Source organism: Enhydra lutris, unplaced genomic scaffold (assembly GCF_002288905.1).
Source record: "Enhydra lutris kenyoni isolate GAN:26980312 unplaced genomic scaffold, ASM228890v2 scaffoldscaffold26, whole genome shotgun sequence".
Taxonomy (NCBI): domain Eukaryota; kingdom Metazoa; phylum Chordata; class Mammalia; order Carnivora; family Mustelidae; genus Enhydra; species Enhydra lutris.
In genome coordinates this window covers 3,406,680-3,425,835 of record NW_019154110.1, presented here as the reverse complement: position 1 = coordinate 3,425,835, position 19,156 = coordinate 3,406,680, and the positions used below count along the sequence as shown (strand labels likewise).

The 19,156-nt window shown below is 37.3% G+C and overlaps 1 protein-coding gene across 2 annotated transcripts in view; it reads left to right on the top strand.

Annotated features, from left to right (window-relative positions):
* Positions 1-19,156, top strand: part of LOC111151797 (nuclear speckle splicing regulatory protein 1) — an 89,472-nt gene that overhangs the window by 33,740 nt on the left and 36,576 nt on the right. For both annotated transcript variants that reach the window (XM_022510001.1, XM_022509999.1), the window contains exon 3: positions 15,022-15,078. In XM_022510001.1, coding sequence (XP_022365709.1) covers positions 15,070-15,078 — 9 coding nt within the window. In that variant the 5' untranslated portion in view covers positions 15,022-15,069. The remainder of the gene's footprint in view (positions 1-15,021; positions 15,079-19,156) is intronic.

Genomic DNA, 19,156 nt, shown 5'->3' with positions numbered 1-19,156 from the left:
AGGGGTGTGGGTGGCTTCTTTCAGCATAATTACTTTGAGATTAATTCACGCTGTGTTTCAGTAGTCTACTCTTTCTAGTTGCTGAGTAGTATTCTGTTGTATAAGTATACCACAGTTTATCTGTTCACCTGTTGTTAGTTATTTGGATTGTTTCCAGTTTTTGGCTATTAAAAGTAAAATGGCTGTGAACATTTGTGTACAGTCTATACTTTCATTTCTCTTGGATGAATACTTAGGCATGGAATGGCTGGATTGCGTGGTAGGTGTATATTTAACTCTAAGAAACTGCTAAATTCTTTTCCAAAGTTGGTGCACCATTTTACATTTCCACTACTGATATATGAGAGTCCTAGTTGCTCTAAGTCCTTTGTATGGCTATGTTGTCATTTTACTTTTTAATAAAACATTTTATTCTTTTCAACTTGTGTTTCTGCAACTTGTGTTTACATTTAAATGTTTAATAATGCCTAGAATGTGTTTTGGTGTTCGCTAAAAGGAAAGAGGTACGTTAAGAAATCAGTTTTAATATTTCGTTCAAAAGATAGTTGTTTCTGCATCATTTTATTAAATAGTCTATCATATTTGTATGGATTTAAAACTTGCCTTCCTAAGGAATTGTTTCAGGTGAATACATTATTAGGTTCTTTGCCTATTCTTCAAAACCTAAATGTTTAGATATTAGAAAAAAATGTACAATAAATCAGAAAGTTCTCCACTTACTTTAAGGAAGTGAAATTATGAGGCTCATGTTCTATATATGAGATTGAGTTCTCAATGAAGAATTATTGTCATAAGATTTCAAAAATGTACATTCATATCTTTTGGATAAGTATGATTTTTTTGTTCAATTTGTAATCATTCTAAAAACATAGCTCTGGGGACACCTGGGTGCCTCAGTGGGTTAAAGCCTCTGCCTTCAGCTTGGGTCATGGTCCCAGGGTCCTGGGATTGAGCCCCGCATCGGGCTCTCTGCTCAGCGGGGAGCCTGCTTCCTCCTCTCTCTCTGCCTGCCTCTCTGCCTACTTGTGATCTCTGTCAAATAAATAAATAAATAAAAATAAATAAATAAATCTTTAAAAAATAATAATAAATAAAAACACAGCTCTGGATGAAATGATCTCTGCAGGCCATGTATGATTCTACCTTTGATTACTATTTCTGCAGTCTCCAAGCTTAGAAACCTTAATACCATGTTTAGTCCTGTTTTCTGCATTCCTTCAGTCCATCTGCTTCCAAGTTCTGTTTCTTTTAGAGCATCACCTAGTTTATCCCATTTATCCATTCCCATGTGCCATAGTCTTAAAACCTCAGTGCCCTTTGTCTAATTCCCTGTTATCCATATTACATTGATTGCAAATCATTTTTCTAAATGACTTTTTTATTAAGTTTAAAAAAGTTAATTCTTTTTTGTCTTCACATCACATTTAGGGTTCTATTTTACATAATGTAGTCTGAGTCGAGTTTTAGTTCTTAGCACCCATACAGAAGTCATTTGCTTTTAATCATATTGATCTCTTCCTTCTTGCCATGTTTATGTCATTGTTTTTTTTTTTTAAGACTCCGTTTATTTTGAGAGAGAGTGCATGAGTCGGGGAGGGGAAGAGGGAGAGACAGAATCCCAAGCAGACTGCACACAGAGCCCAAGCCCTGTGTGGGGCTTGATCCCATGACCTCAGGTGGCCCAGCTGAAATCAAGAGTCAGATGCTTGAGGGTTGATGGGGGGAGGGGGGTTGGGAGAGGGGGGGTGGGGTTATGGACATCGGGGAGGGATATGCTATGGTGAGTGCTGTGAAGTGTGTAAACCTGGCGATTCACAAACCTGTACCCCTGGGGATAAAAATACATTATATGTTTATAAAAAATAAAATTTAAAAAAAAGTAAAATTAAATTAAAAAAAAAAAAGTCAGATGCTGAGCCACCTAGGCGCCCCTATGTCATTGTATTTCTTTATCGGGTTTCCTTTGTATAATACAACTTTTTTTCCTGTTACCTTTCTTTCTAAATTTAGCTTAGATCTTCCTCCCCCATAGATACTTCTTTGACTCTCTCAGACCATGATTTCCCCTCTGAATACCTGCAGTAAATGTCTCCATTCACTCTGTTTGATCCATGGCCACTTCCTTGGACATGTTAGCCATGCCCTTGTCGATTCTCTGTGCCTGAAAAAGTGTTCTCTGTATCTCATTGTGACTTGTTTTCTTAACTGTTTGCAGGTCCTGGTGCAAATGACACTTTCTCATTGAGACCTTCCTTGAATGTCTTATTTTAAATTCAGTCTGCTCCTTAGTCTCTGTACCTTTCCTTGATTGTTTTTTTGCATAGAGTGCAATACATCTGACATATATTTTACTTGTCTGTTTTTGTTCCCTTATAAGTTCATTGACGGCAAAGGTTTTTGTTTATTGTTTTTTGGCCAGTACCTTGAATAGTGTATTGCACATGGCATATGCCCAGTAAGTACATAAGTGAATGAATAAATGCTTTAAGTTGGTGTTAATTGTTCTTTAGTTAAATAAAGGCATTAGTTTGGGCGCCTGGGTGGCTCAGTGGGTTAAAGCCTCTGCCTTCAGCTCAGGTCATGGTCCCAGGGTCCTGGGATCGAGTCCTGCATTGGGCTCTGTGCTCCGCAGGGAGCCTGCTTCCTCCCCTCTCTCTCTGCCTGCCTCTCTGCCTACTTGCGATCTCTCTGTCAAATAAATAAATAAAATCTTTAAAAAAAAAAATAAAGGCATTAGTTTAATTTGTTTAGTTCTTTGAAGGTTGGCATGGAGTGACCTGGCAACGTTAAGTACTAACTGACTGAAGGTGTAGAATTAGAAACTTTGACCACACAAAGGCAGGTGGCACTTTATATTCCACAGCCGGTCAAGATACTAAGCATAATTTACTTTCAGTTCTGAGTAGGATCTTAAAGTTACTTAATAAATTTGTTACTTAGTAAATTAGAATAATTTCTGGTTACTTAATTATAGTAATCTCCTGCGTATATAAAAAATACATATTCCTTTAGACCATTTAGAAAATATAGAAAAGGAGCACCTGGGTGGCTCAGATGGTGGAGTGTCTGCCTTCGGCTCAGGTTGTGATCCCAGGGTGCTGACTGAGCCCTGCATCGGGCTCCCCGCTTGGTGGGGAGCCTGCTTGCTTCTTCCTCTCCTGCTGCTGCCACTCCTGCTTGTGCTCTTGCGCTCTCTCTGTCAAATAAATAAAATCTTAGAAAAAAATACAGAAAAGTATGGACTATATAAAATGTCCACAAGAATTAAGTAATGGAAATTTATACACTGTAGGTGGGAATAGAAATTAGACCACTTTGGAGAACAGTTCGTCAGTATTTAGTGAAGTTAAAGATCGATGTTCTACAATATAGCAGTTCTCCTAAATGGTTACACATGTGTATCAGGACTTAGGGACAATGTTTATAGCTGCTTTCTTTGGGGAAAAAAGAAAAGGAAATAATCCAAATAAATATTCATTAGCGGAAGTATGTATAAAAGTTCAGATCATGCAAAATTAACATCATTTAGAGACATAAAATAAGGGAGGTAAACTGTTCCTCCATCATCACAGAGTCTCTGGCTGGGAGTGACATAAGACGAAATAACAGGAGAAAAGCAAAGCTCATTTTATATTTACATGGGAGCCCTTGCTAGAATAATGAAGACCCAAAGAAGTGACTAGATAAGTGCTTATATACTAGGTTGAACAGCAGAAATTGTGGGAAAGTAAAATATATGTGTAGACTAAGGAAGATAGCTATTTTAACAAGGTGTGTTTCGATTTCTCTTGGCCTTGACTCCCTATGTTCAGTGATAAGTTTGTTTCTTCCTTCTGGTATTGGGAAGGCACCTTTCACATGGGAATTTTCAAGTGTCTTCAGTTCAAAATAATCAGTATGCCCATGGAGCATATTTTGGGGTGGCCATGTCCGGAAGTCCTTTAATACATATGTAGCAAAACTAACAAAAAGCAAGGAGATTATATAAACAAAATTTAGGGTGGAAAGGGTGGAAGATGAGACTTAGGGACGGATATATATTGACTTCATCTCTATTGATAATGTTCCATTTCTTAGTCTGAGTAATGAATTCACAGGTACTATGTTTTTTATTTTTACCCTTTTTGTAGATAATTTTTCATAATAATTTTTAAAGGTAGTGGTAATGTCATGTGTAGGGAAAGTTGACAGGGTGTAGGAGGTTTACAAAGAGAGGAGACCTGAATATAGTTGGTAGAGAAAAAAGAGAGACTTGATTAGTAAAAGAGGAGATTTGGTAAATACCATTAGGACCCAGTTACAGTTGGAAGCTAAGAAATAATATTTTCCAGGAGTGTTTAGCTGCCTACTATAAACAGCAGGTGGTTGCATGGATTCAGGACTCATGTTTATCAAATAGGTATAAAAGATGGGCAATGGGGGTTTAGATTATTGGCAAGAGTAGTGGAAGATTCACTACTTTAAAGATTAATTTAAAAATAGGGGCGCCTGGGTGGCTTAGTGGGGTAAAGCCTCTGTCTTTGGCTTGGGTCATGATCCCAGGGTCCTGGGATCAAGCCCCACATTGGGCTCTCTGCTCGGTGGGGAGCCTGCTTCCCCCACCCCCCCGCCTGCCTCTCTGCCTACTTGTGATCTCTCTCTCTCTGTCAAATAAATTTTTTAAAAAAGATTAATAAAAAATAGAAAAATCAAGGGATTAGTGGCATCTGTAAGAGCAAAGAAAAGATAGTGGAAATAAATGAGCAAGAGAGCTATATATTCTGTTGAAGTCAGAAGCATTGTAAGTTGCACTGTTACTTTATGCATCATTAACAAAACACTACCAATTAAACTATAATATTCTTACAAGTTAGAATTCTAATTATATATTTACTATACAATATTGAAAGTTCTTTTAGACTTAATAGTATGTAAATTTTTACCTCTGGTTACTCTTACACATATATTAAAAAGCAAAATGTGAATAAAAATAATTAGTTAAGGGTTCCTAAAACTTTTTCAAATCTGGAGGTTTTTTGTTTGTTTGTTTGTTTTCTTGATTGTAGTGAATTCTCACTCATTTTGTTCAGATTTTCCAAGGAATGCATATGAGGGAGTCATGATCAATCAGTCTTTTTTGAACTTATTTCTTCACTCAGATTCATTGATGACTGCATTTTTCTAAATTTATCATTCTTTCTGACGTCAAGCTTAAGTATGGTCATAAGGAGGGTATTTGTAGGTAATGAACTAGGCATGTTAAGTAGTAAGCCCAAGTGGGACTCCAGAGTAAATTATCTCTATGTAATTGCATAATTTTAAGAAATGTTATGTTACCAACACTTGATGATACTCATTCTGCAGGTTTTGGTGCTGATGCTGTTTTAGTATTTACACACATGCAGGTAGAATCAACTACTAAGAATACCTCTTGCTCAACGGCGGTTAGATGATGCCTGCTGTATGAAGTGTATCCTGATTTCATCAATATAAGTATATGAAATAATGTACATCTTCTACACAGTGAAATTTGGTGGGAAAGTAGTGGTTGTTGTTGGGTTGGTTGTCCAGATTTATAGTTTCAGAGCTGGAGCAGTCACAGAGTGATAGGGTAGCTACTTGGAGAGGAAACCATCATAACTGGACCTGAGGAAAACAGTGTCAGGTCAGTATGTTGTACGGATTATCTGTGATGATGATGGCATGATATAAAGCAGAGAGGAAAACTGAGATCAAGGTGTCAGAGACAGTAGTAAAGGATTCATAAATTGAGAGTAAAAAGGGATAAAGGTAACAGTTATATATAAAGCAAGAACTTCAAAGGAGTAGAGGTTTTACTTTTACCCACAGTGTATGACACTAGAATCAGGAGGAGACACAGTGTCTTCCTAATGTGAAGTATGTAAGCCATGAGCAGAAGAAAGGGTATCTTTGGGGAAGAGACAGTTTCAGTCAAGGAAATAAAGGTTCATCAAAGAGGATGAGAATCCAGGGATTATAGAGGACATCATGGGAAGGTTTTAATCAAGGTCAAAGACACAAGAAGCAGTGTGGCCATAGTATGAGAGGGGATGATTAGTAGTGAACATGGACTAACATGGATATAGCATTAAAGTTTGCTCATATCATTAAATGTTGTTGAAAACAGGCTTTTAAATGGCTTCAGAACTTGGTGTTGAAGGGTATACAGCTCACTTAACTGATCTTCTGATGTTGAAAGTTTGCTTCAAGTTTTTCACTAATGTGAATGGATATCCCATTATATAATACAGTGACTATAATAGGTCCTAAATCTTTTTGTATATCTTTTTTTTTTTTTAAATCTATACAACAAACTCCTGAAAGTGGAATAATTACTGGTTCAAAAGAAACATATTTTTTCAGGCTTTTAGTACATTTTGCCAAATTGGAACCATTTCACACTTTCACAGCATAGGAGTGTGTACTCATTACCTTGCCAGTATTGGATGATATAACTTTAAAAATCTGTACCAATTTGATTGATGATAAAAGTTACTATTTTCATCTACTTAATTATTGGTAAGATTGAATATTTTTTCATACAGTTAATGGTCATTTATATTTTCTAAATTTTTCTGTTTATAGCCATGTCCATTTTTTCATTCTGAGCTTATATAATAAAAATTTTGTGTATTTTTGGCAGCTCTTAAACAAGCTTTGTACTTAAATGAAAATCATGTGAATGTGGACAAAGCTCATAATAGAGACTGCTGAGTTGTAGGACCTTTAGTAAATGATCTGTTGCTAAGTTAAGAAAAATAATAAAGAACAGGAATTTTTCATTTCTGAGTTCTCAGAGCACAACCAAAAATTATAGCCATAACCCATTTGAGGAAGGACTGATTCTTTAACTGTTTTTTCTTTAGTTGAGAACTGTTTTGGATAAGTGGATAGGTAAATGTCTTATTTAATAAAGAAGGCTGTATATGATTTTTTAAAAATTTGTGACTTATTAGTTATGGGAAAAGATTGATTTCTGAAAAAAAAAAGAATATTCAGAACCCTTTTCTGAATTTTTATTTTTTAAAAAAATTTTGTTTCATTTTGTAAAGAAAATTTTTGTGACTAAAGAAAGGTAATTCAGTAATATAAATTAATGGTCCAGTATCTTATTTCTTTCCTGGTGTCATTAAACTCTATTCCATGTATTAGTAAAGGAGCTCTAGTAATACATATAAAGCTATTTCTCTTCTAGCAGTTATCAAAAGCCCAGGAGTCAACCCATCCAAACATGCGTAGTGATGTAAGAAATGCAAAATCATGTGGTTTCTCTTGCATTTGTCTGAACTAATTGTGAAGGTTTTAAAAACCATTTCCCTTTTAATTAGATCATGTTTGTCCAACTGTATCCCAATAAAACATTAGATTGATTAAATAATTTTTTTATTTTTAGATTTTATTTGTGAGAGAGTGTAGGGCAAGAGAGAGAACAGGTTGGTGGTTGGGGTAGAGGGAGAGGGAGAAGCAGACCCCCCACTGATGCAGGGCTCCATCCCAGGGCCCTGGGATCATGACCTGAGCTGAAAGCAGCCATTTAATCTGACTGAGCCACCCAGGTACCCAGTTAAATAATTCTTATTCTCTACACAAAACAAACAACCAGGGGAGGTAGTAAAGACTAAGAATAGCCAGTCACGGTGTTTTTCCTACTTCTGCAGTTTATATACTTGATAACCATGTGTGTGTGTGGAGAGAGGGTATTGTTATAATTAGTATCTCTAAAATGGACCTGGCATTTTATCTCTTCATGTTGATTTCTTATTTGGAAATTAAGCTAAAAGAAACCTACCAACTCTTAGATTAGACATAAAAAATTAAGATGTTGATCAGATATGGCTCTGTTCCCACTTTGAGTGCTGTACAATAGTAGGCTCTCAGAACATGTTTGTTGAATCAAGTTGAAATATTTGCAAGGAACTACTACTTCAGGTTTTATAAAAGGTTATTTCCCTGAGGTTTTTGGTACAAAACCTATTTTGAAAGATTCGTGTGGTACAATAGCAGTTCTTGCACTTTTAGGACAGTTGGAATGTTTACATAAGAGCCAATTTATAACTTGAATTGTGTTTTCTTTAAGATATAGGCCCAGGTCACCTGGGTGGCTCAGTCAGTTAAGCGGCTGACTCTTGGTTTTGGCTCAGGTCATGATCTCAGGGTGGTGAGACCAAGTTCCTGGTAGGGCTTTGTGCTGGGTGTGGAGACTACTTGAAATCTTAAGAGTCTTTTTCTCTCCCTCTCCTCCCTCTGCCCTTCCCTGCTACACTCGAGCTTGCTCTCTTTGCACTCTCTCTTTAAAAAAAGGTGGGGGTGAAGGCCCTTATAGGGAGTAATTTTTATCTTCCTACATTTGAAACTAATGATAATTTGTAGTTACATTAGAAGGCACTATTAATAAATACTCCCTTCTATTATTTTGTGAACAACTGGTCTTCAAACATAAAATTAGAATAATTGCAGGTTTGCTAATTTTTTTAACCATTTTTTAATTAAATTTTTTTAATTTTTTATCAACATAAAATGTATTATTAGCCCTAGGGGTACAGGTCTGTGAATCGCCAGGTTTACACACTTCACAGCACTCACCATAGCACATACCCTCCCCAATGTCCATAACCCAACCACCCTCTCCCTACCCGCCTCCATCCAGCAACCCTCAGTTTGTTTTGTGAGATTAAGAATTTCTTATGGTTCGTCTCCCTCCCAATCCCATCTTGTTTCATTTTTTCCTTCCCTACCCCCTAAACCCCGCACTTTGCCTCTCAACTTCCTCATATCAGGGAGATCATATGATAATTGTCTTTCTCTGATTAACTTATTTTGCTCAGCGTAATACTCTCTAGTTCCATCCACATCATCACAAATGGCAAGATTTCATTTCTTTTGATGGCTGCATAGTATTCCATTGTATATACCACATCTTCTTTATCCATTCATCTGTTGGTGGACATCTAGGTTCTTTCCATAGTTTGGCTATTGTAGACATTGCTGCTATAAACATTTGGATGCACATGCCCCTTCGGATCACTACATTCGTATCTTTAGGGTAAATACCCAGTAGTGCGATTGCTGGGTCATAGGGTAGCTCTATTTTCAACTTTTTGAGGAACCTCCATGCTGTTTTCCAGAGTGGCTGCACCAGCTTGCATTCCCACCAGCAGTGTAGGAGGGTTCCCCTTTCTCCTCATCCTTGCCAGCATCTGTCATTTCCTGACTTGTTAATTGTAACCATTCGGACTGGCATGAGGTGGTATCTCATTGTGGTTTTGATTTGTATTTCCCTGATGCTGAGTGAGGTGGAGCACTTTTTCATGTGTCTCTTGGCCATCTGGATGTCTTCTTTGCAGAAATGTCTGTTCATGTCCTCTGCCCATTTCTTGATTGGATTATTTGTTCTTTGGGTGTTGAGTTTGATAAGTTCTTCAAAGATTTTGGATACTAGCCCTTTATCTGATAAGTTGTTTGCAAATATCTTCTCCCATTCTGTAGGTTGTCTTGGTTTTGTTGACTGTTTCCTTTGCTGTGCAAAAGCCTTTGATCTTGATGAAGTCCCAACAGTTCACTTTTGCCCATGCTTCTCTTACCTTTGGCGATGTTTCTAGGAAGAATTTGCTGCATCTGAGGTGGAAGAGGTTGCTGCCTGTGGATTTTGGTGGATTCCTGTCTCACATTAAATTCTCATCCATTTGGAGTCTATTTTTGTGTGTGGTGTAAGGAAATGGTCCAGTTTCATTTTTCTGCATGTGGCTGTCCACAATTTTCCCAACACCATTTGTTGAAGAGACTCTTTTCCATTGGACATTCTTTCCTGCTTTGTGGAAGATTAGTTGACCATAGAGTTGAGGGTCTATTTCTGGGCTCTCTATTCTGTTCCACTGATCTATGTGTCTGTTTTTGAGCCAGTACCATACTGTCTTGATGATGACAGCTTTGTGCTAGAGCTTGAAGTCTGGAATGGTGATGCCGCCAATTTTGGCTTTCTTTTTTAACATTCCTCTGGCTATTCGACATCTTTTCTGGTTCAATATAAATTTTAGGATTATTTGTTCCATTTCTTTGAAAAAAACTGGGTGGTATTTTGATAGGGATTGCATTAAACGTGTAGATTGCTTTAGGTGGCATAGACATTTTCACAATATTTGTTCTTCCAGTCCATAAGCATGGAATATTTTTCCATTTCTTTGTGTTTCCTCAGTTTCTTTTATGAGTACTTTATAGTTTTCTGAGTACCAGTTCTTTGCCTCTTTATTAGGTTTATTCCTAGGTATCTTATGGTTTGGGGTGCAATTGTAAATGGGACTGACTCCTTAATTTCCCTTTTTTCTGTCTTGTTGGTGTAAAGAAATGCAACTGATTGCTGTGCATTGATTTTGTATCCTGACACTTTACTGAATTCCTGTACAAGTTCTAGCAGATTTGGAGTGGAGTCTTTTTTTGGGGTTTTACACATGAAGTATCATATCATCTGCAAAGAGTGAGAGTTTGACTTCTTCTTTGCCGATTTGGATGCCTTTAATTTCTTTTTGTTGTCTGATTCCTGAGGCTTGGACTTCTAGTACTGTGTTGAATGGCAGTGGTGATCATGGACATTCCTGCCGTGTTTCTGACCTTAGGCAGAAAAGCTCTCAGTTTTTCTCCATTAAGAATGATATTCGCAGTGGGTTTTTTAATAGATGGCTTTGATGATATTGAGGTATGTACCCTCTGTCCCTACACTTTGAAGAGTTTTGATCAAGAAAGGATGTTGTCCTTTGTCAGATGCTTTTTCAGCATCTATTGAGAGTATCATATGGTTCTTGTTCTTTCTTTTATTAATGTGTTGTATCACATTGATTGATTTGCAGATGTTGAACCAACTTTGCAGGCCTGGAATAAATCCCACTTGGTCATGGTGAATAATCCTTTTAATGTACTGTCAGATCCTATTAGCTAGTATTTTTGTGAGAATTTTCGTATCAGTGTTTATTAAGGATATTGGTCTGTAATTCTCTTTTTTGATGGGGTCTTTTTCTGGTTTTGGGATCAAGGTAATGCTGGCCTCATAAAATGATTTTGGAAGTTTTCCTTTCATTTCTATTTTTTGGAACAGTTTCGGGAGAATAGGAATTAATTCTTCTTTAAATGCTTGGTAGATGGGGCGCCTGGGTGGCTCAGTGGGTTAAAGCCTCTGCCTTTGGCCCAGGTAATGATCCCAGGGTCCTGGGATCAAGACCCACATCGGGCTCTCTGCTCACCAGGGAGCCTGCTTCTCTCCCTCTGCCTGCCTCTCTACCTACTTGTGATCTCTATCAAATAAATAAATATTTTTTTTTAAATGCTTGGTAGAATTCCCCTGGGAAGCCGTCTGGCTCTGGGCTCTTGTTTGTTGGGAGATTTTTGATGACTGCTTCAATCTCCTTACTGGTTATGGGTCTGTTCAGGTTTTCTATTTCATCCTGGTTCAGTTTTGGTAGTTTATATGTTTCTAGGAATGCATCCATTTCTTCCAGATTATCAAATTTGCTGGCATATAGTTGCTCATAATATGTTCTTAAAATTGTTTGTATTTCTTGGGTGTTGGTTGTGATTTCTTCTCTTTCATTCATGATTTTATGTATTTGGGTCCTTTCTCTTTTCTTTCTGATAAGTCTGCAGGCCTGCTAATTTTGAAAGTAATCAGTTAATGACTTATTTTATGGTTAGGTCACTCACATTCATCCTTAATCATATTATATAACAGCTATTTTTCCTTAGGCCATTTGTAGTCTAGAATATTTTGTGGCAAGAACTAAAGTGTTTTGTGATACCTGGGGCTTGAACTCATGATCCTAAGGTCACAGGCTGCATGCAGTACCAACTGAGCCAGTCAGGCGCTCCTCCTTCCTTTTTATAGAAACCATAGACGGTCCCCGACCTAGAATACTTTGACCTAGGATTTTTCAGCTTTACAGTAGCGCAGAAGTGATAGCATTCAGTAGAAATTGTACTTTAAATTTTGAATTCCCATCTTTCCCTGGGTTAGTGACGTTGCAGTACTCTTTTGTCATGATGCAGGGCACTGGTGGCGAACCACATCTCAGTCAGCCATGTGATCATGAGGGTGAACACTCCATTCACTTACTACTATTCTGTGGCCATTTAACCATTCTGTTACTAACTTTCAGTACAGTATTCAGTAAATTACATTAGATATTCAGCCCTATATTACAGAGTAGGCTTTGTGTTAGATAATTTTGCTCCACTGTAGCTAATGTGAGTGATCTGAACATGTTTAAGGTAGGTTGGGCTAAGATACGATGTTGGGTAGGTTAGGTGTATTAAATGCATTTCAACTTAAAATATTTTCAATTTTTTTAAAGATTTTATGTATTTATATGAGAGAGAGTGTATGCAAGAGACACAGCAAGCACAAAAGGGGAGGGGGACAGAGGGTGAGTGAGAAGCAGGTTCCCCACTGACCCTGGGATCGTGACATTAGCTGAAGTTAGACACTTAACCCACTAAACCACCCAGGTGCCCAAATATTTTCAATTTGTTGGGATTTTAGTGAAGACTTTAACCTTTTTTTTTTTTAAGGTTTTATTTATTTTATTTGACAAAGAGATCTCAAGTAGGTAGAGAGGCAGGCAGAGAGAGGGGGAAGCAGGCTCCCTGCTGAGCAGAGAGCCCGACATGGGGCTCGATCCCAGGACCCCGAGACCATAACCCAAGCCAAAGGCAGAGGCCCAACACACTGAGCCACCCAGGCGCCCCGAAAACTTTAATAGTCATTGTCAGAGTTCCTTTAGTTAGAAAACTGAGAATCAAATGAGCTTCAAAAGGAGGTAATCTTCCTTTTTCAGCTTAGGTTCACCTCTTTTTTTTTTTTTTTAAAGATTTTATTTTTTTTTTTGACAGAGAGATCACAAGCAGGCAGAGAGGCAGGCAGAGAGAGAGAGGAGGAAGCAGGCTCCCTGCTGAGCAGAGAGCCCGACGCGGGGCTCGATCCCCAGACTCTGAGATCACGACCCGAGCCGAAGGCAGCAGCCTAACCCACTGAGCCACCCAGGCGCCCCTTAGGTTCACCTCTTTATCCACTACCTCTTTATCCACTGATGATGCTGTTAGAATTCTGGGAATACAAGTCCTTGAATAGAATTTGTAAAATTACTCCCTCCATTATGTTATCACCCTGTAAGTAATAACTGATTTTTTCAAAGGTCACACAGACAGACATCATCCTTCAAAACATTTATAAACAAGGAGACAAAGTGTATATACTTTACATTGGAAAGGCCCTTCCCAATCTGTTTATTCTGTATTATATGAGTCTAAAAGATACTAGTTGTGTTTTATTTTTCTAAGTTCAGTAGTTTAGGTTGAAACAACCAATTTGAAAGTGACAGCAGGTAAACTATGACTGACTAGAGGAGAGATAGGAAAAAATAATAAAAACAAGTAGAAGTCTAATGTTTGGGGACTTTTCTAGTCAGTCCTTAAAACATTACTAAGTCAGTGATCAAAAAATACTTAATTTATGCTGATTAGAAAGACTGAGACATTAAAAATAGATTGGAAAGAATTCATGAGATATGCTTATTAAAGTATTTAATATTTTAATGTTTAAAATTGATATTCTAATGAGAAATTTATCACATGACAGGAATTTGTATTAAATGAGTAATACATATAATATACAAGTAATACACTTAGCATACCACCTGGCTCAATAAATGTTAGCTCTTGTTGTTTTTGTAATCAGTATCTTTTTGTCTAGTTGTAGTCCGTTTACTGTCACCTAAAATGTCCTTAGTTCTTTGCCTATCCACTTCCTTTAATTGATTAAGTATGTGTTCTATTACTTGTATGGCCTTTGTAAATTAACTTTATCTCCATGGTCATAGGGAACTAGAATCGGGTTTATTTATTTTGTTCTGTTTGTTGCCATGGAAAATAAAGGAAGCACCAGTTCATACTGTACAGCTGAAAGCAGCAAATATCAATAGGCTAGAGAACTATAGTCCTAGGGCTGAGGATTATATTTTTCAATAAAAGATAAATTCATCAGCAGACTTAATTTAAGATAAAATTCATATAACATAAAATTCACCCTTTTAAAGTATACTTTTCAGTGTTAGTATATTTACAAAACCCTATACTTCTAAGAGAAAGCATTTTTTAAGTAGCTTAATTATATATTTTTTTCTTAGCTGTGAATATTTACTTTTGCCCTTGTGGTTACCACTTCCTAAACACCTCTTGCCTTGTCTTAAATTTTTTTGATTAAAGTCTAATGTCATATCTCTTTTAGGAAGGCCGTCTTGATTCTTTGCTCCCACAGCCCTTTTTTTTTTAATTCCTTTATTATATAGCTTATCACATCTATATTATAATTATCTGTTTAGTTACTTGTCTTCCCTCTCAGGCCATTTTCTCTCAGGGATAGAGGCTGTTCTTATTTTCCCTACTATCTAGAGGAACTAGGACAATGCCTTAGTACATATTTATTGAATGATTATAACCCCAGATAGTTCTGACTGCCCCAAGCCTTAAGCATATACTAAGAACTTGATATACTATATATAATGGTGAATGTTTTTTTTTTTTATTTTCTTTTTTTTTTTTTTTTTTTTAATTAAAAAAACGTGCTTTTTGTTGCTGGGAATCATACCATTAAATATGATGGAAGGAACCAGTGCTTTCCCCCCCAGTCAGTACATACACACTCACACACTCACATTCACATGTGCACACAAAATAATTGAAATCCATAGAGACTGAGTGCTTTAGTGGTGAAGTTGGGAATAAAAAGCCATGTTACCTTATTGTTTCCTGTACCATTCTATTTTCTCTTACACCTTACAGACTATGCTCTTGATTTACCAGAAAATTCATTTGTTTCCTTAGGTTTTGGTAAAAGACCTTGAAAATGTTAATTTAATTATAATATTTTTTTCCTAATACTTTTCTGTTTTTTCGTATAAGTAAGAAACTAGTTGCCAACAGAATACTGGAAAAGAAGTTTTAAATTGTATTAAACAGTGACAACATTTTTATGTTTTATAGACCTCCGTGAGTGAAAGCCTTCAGAGGGAAGCTGCTAAGAAACAAGCAATGAAACAGGTAAGGTGGCTGAGTGAATTAAATGTGTTTGGTGAGATAAGTATTTCAGTATGAGTTTTGGCATCTATGTCCTAAGACTGAGCAGAGTAGTTGTGTATAAAGAAATAATTTTATCTTGACCCTTCTTTTCTGAAAATGTTTAAGATGTTTCTTGATTTACATATATTTCAGTTTTTTGTGATAAATTTTCAAGGAAAAAGCACAATGAAGAATTAACTCTTCATTGCTGTGTTGTAGATTAAACCCATTTCTCTTTTCAGATGACTCAGTAGTCTTAACAGTGGATTATATGGTTTAATAATTCTTACTAGAGAGCCTACTTGCTTAAAAAAAGTCTCTTCACACCAAAGTGGTTTCATAATTTTATATTTGAAATTCATCTACTAAGAATGGGGAATATCTGATAATTTTCAATAGATTTGCCTCATACTTTATATTTGTATAGTGCTCTAGTCATATTTGCAAGCACTTTTTTGTACACACATTACATTTTTAAAATTCTCACAAACCTGCCCATGGTCCTGATTAAGAAATCTGAAACTTCAAAGGATAAATTACCCCTCATGATCACACAACTAATTACAGAACTAGGCCTGAAGGTCTGCTGATTTTTCTACTACGCCTATTGTATCTTAGATTTAGCTGCTGTAGAACATAATGAAACTAAACAATGTCATGGTACCTTTCTTTTTAATTTTAATTTTTCCCCCCTCCACGTTTTCTTTAACTTTTGACATCTGTTTCTCCCTTCTCTACCTTGAATCCTGCATAAGGATAAATTTGTTAAACACTTTCTAATGTGCCAGATTTTATGGCAACTACTTTTTTTTAATGAAGCTGATACAATTTATATAAAGCTGATAACAATAGCACATCATACAGTACATTATTTAGAGCCATATACATATATGGGGGAAAAGGGGGGAGAAAATAAGCATTCAATTTTGAATATTATTTAATTCTGTAATAGGCACAGGGATTCATGGAGGAACACATAGATAACTTTGAAGATACTTGTAATATTCTAGTTCTTAAGCTGGGTGACACATTCTTAAGTGTGCATTTTATTGTGTGGGTGTGTGTATATGCTATTTTTTTCTATTTGAAATGCTACATAACAAAAATTTTTATTTTAATTTTTAAATTTTTTGAATTTAATTTCATTTAATTAACATATAATGTATTATTGGTTTCTGAGGTGGAGGTCAGATTAAGATTCCTTAATCTTTTTTTTTTTTTTTTTTAAGATTATTTATTTATTTATTTGACAGACATCACAAGTAGGCAGAGAGGCAGGCAGAGAAAGAGAGAGGAAGAAGCAGGCTCCTGGCTGAGCAGAGAGCCTGACGTGGGGCTCGATCCCAGGACCCTGGGATCATGACCTGAGCTGAAGGCAGAGGCTTTAACCCACTGAGCCACCCAGGCGCCCCAAGATTCCTTAATCTTATAGAATACCCAGATGGCAACTACTTTTTAAGAATTAATTTCTTAAAATAATTATGTAAGATAGATACAGTCTTCATTTTGTAGTTGAGGACATGAAGGCAAAGGATTTATGTGACTTTTATGAGGTCTCGTAGTTCAACCCAAGCAGTACAGTTGCAAAGTGCACGCTTTTAGCCATTATGTTTACTACCACCCTGGAGAATGGGCACAGAATTACGTAGTTTAGTAATGTTAAGATAATATCTTTGTTTCATACTGGAATATAACATGTAACTCAACAGTCTCAAATGATTTAATGCACACATTTCTAAAATTGATTTATTTTTTATTTTTTATTTTATTTTTATTTTTTGTAATTTTTTAAATAAACATATAATGTATTATTAGCCCCAGGTGTACAGGTCTGTGAATCACCAGGTTTACACACTTCACAGCACTCACCATAGCACATACCCTCCCCAATGTCCATAACCCCACCACCCTCTCTCTACCCCCTCCCCCCGGCCACCCTCAGTTTGTTTTGTGACATTAAGAGTCTCTTATGGTTTGTCTCCCTCCAGATCCCATCTTGTTTTATTTATTCTTTTCCTACCTCCCAACCCCCCATGTTGCCTCTCAACTTCCTCATATCAGGGAGATCATATGATAATTGTCTTTTTCTCTGATTGACTTATTTCACTAAGCATAATACCCTCTAGTTCCATCCACGTCATCGCAAATGGCAAGATTTCATTTCTTTTGATGGCTGCATAGTATTCCGTTGTATATATATACCACATCTCTTTATTCATTCATCTGTTGATGGACATCTAGGTTCTTTCCATAGTTTGAACTAAGAGTCTCTTATGGTTTGTCTTCCTCCGTGATTTCGTCTTGTGTTATTTTTCCCTCCCTTCCCCCATGCTTCTCTGTTTAGTTTCTTAAATTTCACATTTTTTAAAAAAGATTTTATCCATTTATTTGACAGAGATCACAAATAGGCAGGGAGTCAGGCAGAGAGAGAGAGAGGGAAGCAGGCTCCCCGCCAAGCAGGGAGCCCGATGTGGGGCTCGATCCCAGGACCCCAAGATCATGACCCAAGCCGAAGGCAGAGGCTCAACCCACTGAGCCACCCAGGCACCCCTCCACGTATTTTTTTTTTTAAGATTTTATCAGTTGAGAGAGCAGAGTGAGAGAGAGAGAGAGCACACGTAGCCGGAGGGGCAGAGGGAGAGGAAGAAGATGACTCCCAGTTGAGCAGAGATCCCAACTCAGGGCTCCATTCCAGTACCCTGGGATTCATGACCTGAGCTGAAGGCAGGTGCTGAACTGACTGAACCACCCAGGTGTCCCTTCAATTCCACATATGAGAGAAGTCATATAATTCTTTCTCTGACTTATTTCACTTAACATAATTCCCTCTAGTTCCATCCATGTCGTTGTAAATGGCAAGATTTCAGTGGCTATCTGGACTCTTTCCATAGTTTGGCTATTGTGGACATTGCTGCTATAAACTTTGGGGTGCACGTGCCCCTTCAGATCATTACATTTGTATCTTTGGAGTAAATACCCAGTAGTGCAGTTGCTAGGTCGTAGGGTAGCTCTATTTTCAATTTTTTGAGGAACCTCCATGCTGTTTTCCAGAGTGGCTGCAGCAGCTTGCATTCCCACCAGCAGTGTAGGAGGGTTCCCCTTTCTCCGCATCGCCAACATCTGTCATTTCCTGACTTGTTAATTTTAGCCATTCTGACTAGTGTGAGGTGGTATCTCATTGTGGTCTTGATTTGTATTTCCCTGATGCTGAGTGATGTTGAGCATTTTTTTAATGTGTTGGCCACTTGTATGTCTTCTTTGGAGAAAATGTCTTTTCATGTCTTCTGCCCATTTCTTGACTGGATTATTTATTCTTTGGGTGTTGAGTTTGGTAAGTTCTTTATAGATTTTGGATACTAGCCCTTTATCTTACATGTCATTTGCAAATACCTTCTCCCATTTTGTAGGTTGCCTTTTGGTTTTGTTGACTGTTTCCTTTGCTGTGCAGAAGCTTTTTATCCTGCTGGAGTCCCAGTAGTTCATTTTTGCCCTTGCTTCCCTTGCCTTTGGCAGCATGTCTAGCAAGAAGTTGCTGTAGTTGAAGTCAGAGAGGTTGCTGCCTGTGTTCTCCTCAAGGATTTTGATGGATTCCTGTCTCACATTGAGGTCTTTCATTCATTTTGAGTCTGTTTTTATGTGTGGTATAAGAAAATGGTCCAGTTTCATTCTTCTGCATGTGGCTGTCCAATTTTCCCAACACCATTTGTTGAAGAGACTGTCTGTTTTCCATTGGACATTCTTTCCTGCTTTGTCGAAGATTAGTTGGCCATAGAGTTGAGGATCTATTTCTGGGTTCTCTATTGTGTTCCATTCTATGTGTCTGTTTTTGTGCCAGTACCATACTGTCTTGATGATTACAGCCTTGTAGTAGTCTGAAGTCCAGAGTTGTGATACCACCAGCTTTGGTTTTCTTTTTCATCATTCCTTTGACTATTATACAAGGTCTTTTCTGGTTGCATATAAATTTTAGCATTGTGGGGCGCCTGGGTGGCTCAGTGGGTTAAGCCGCTGCCTTCGGCTCAGGTCATGATCTCAGGGTCCTGGGATCGAGTCCCGCATC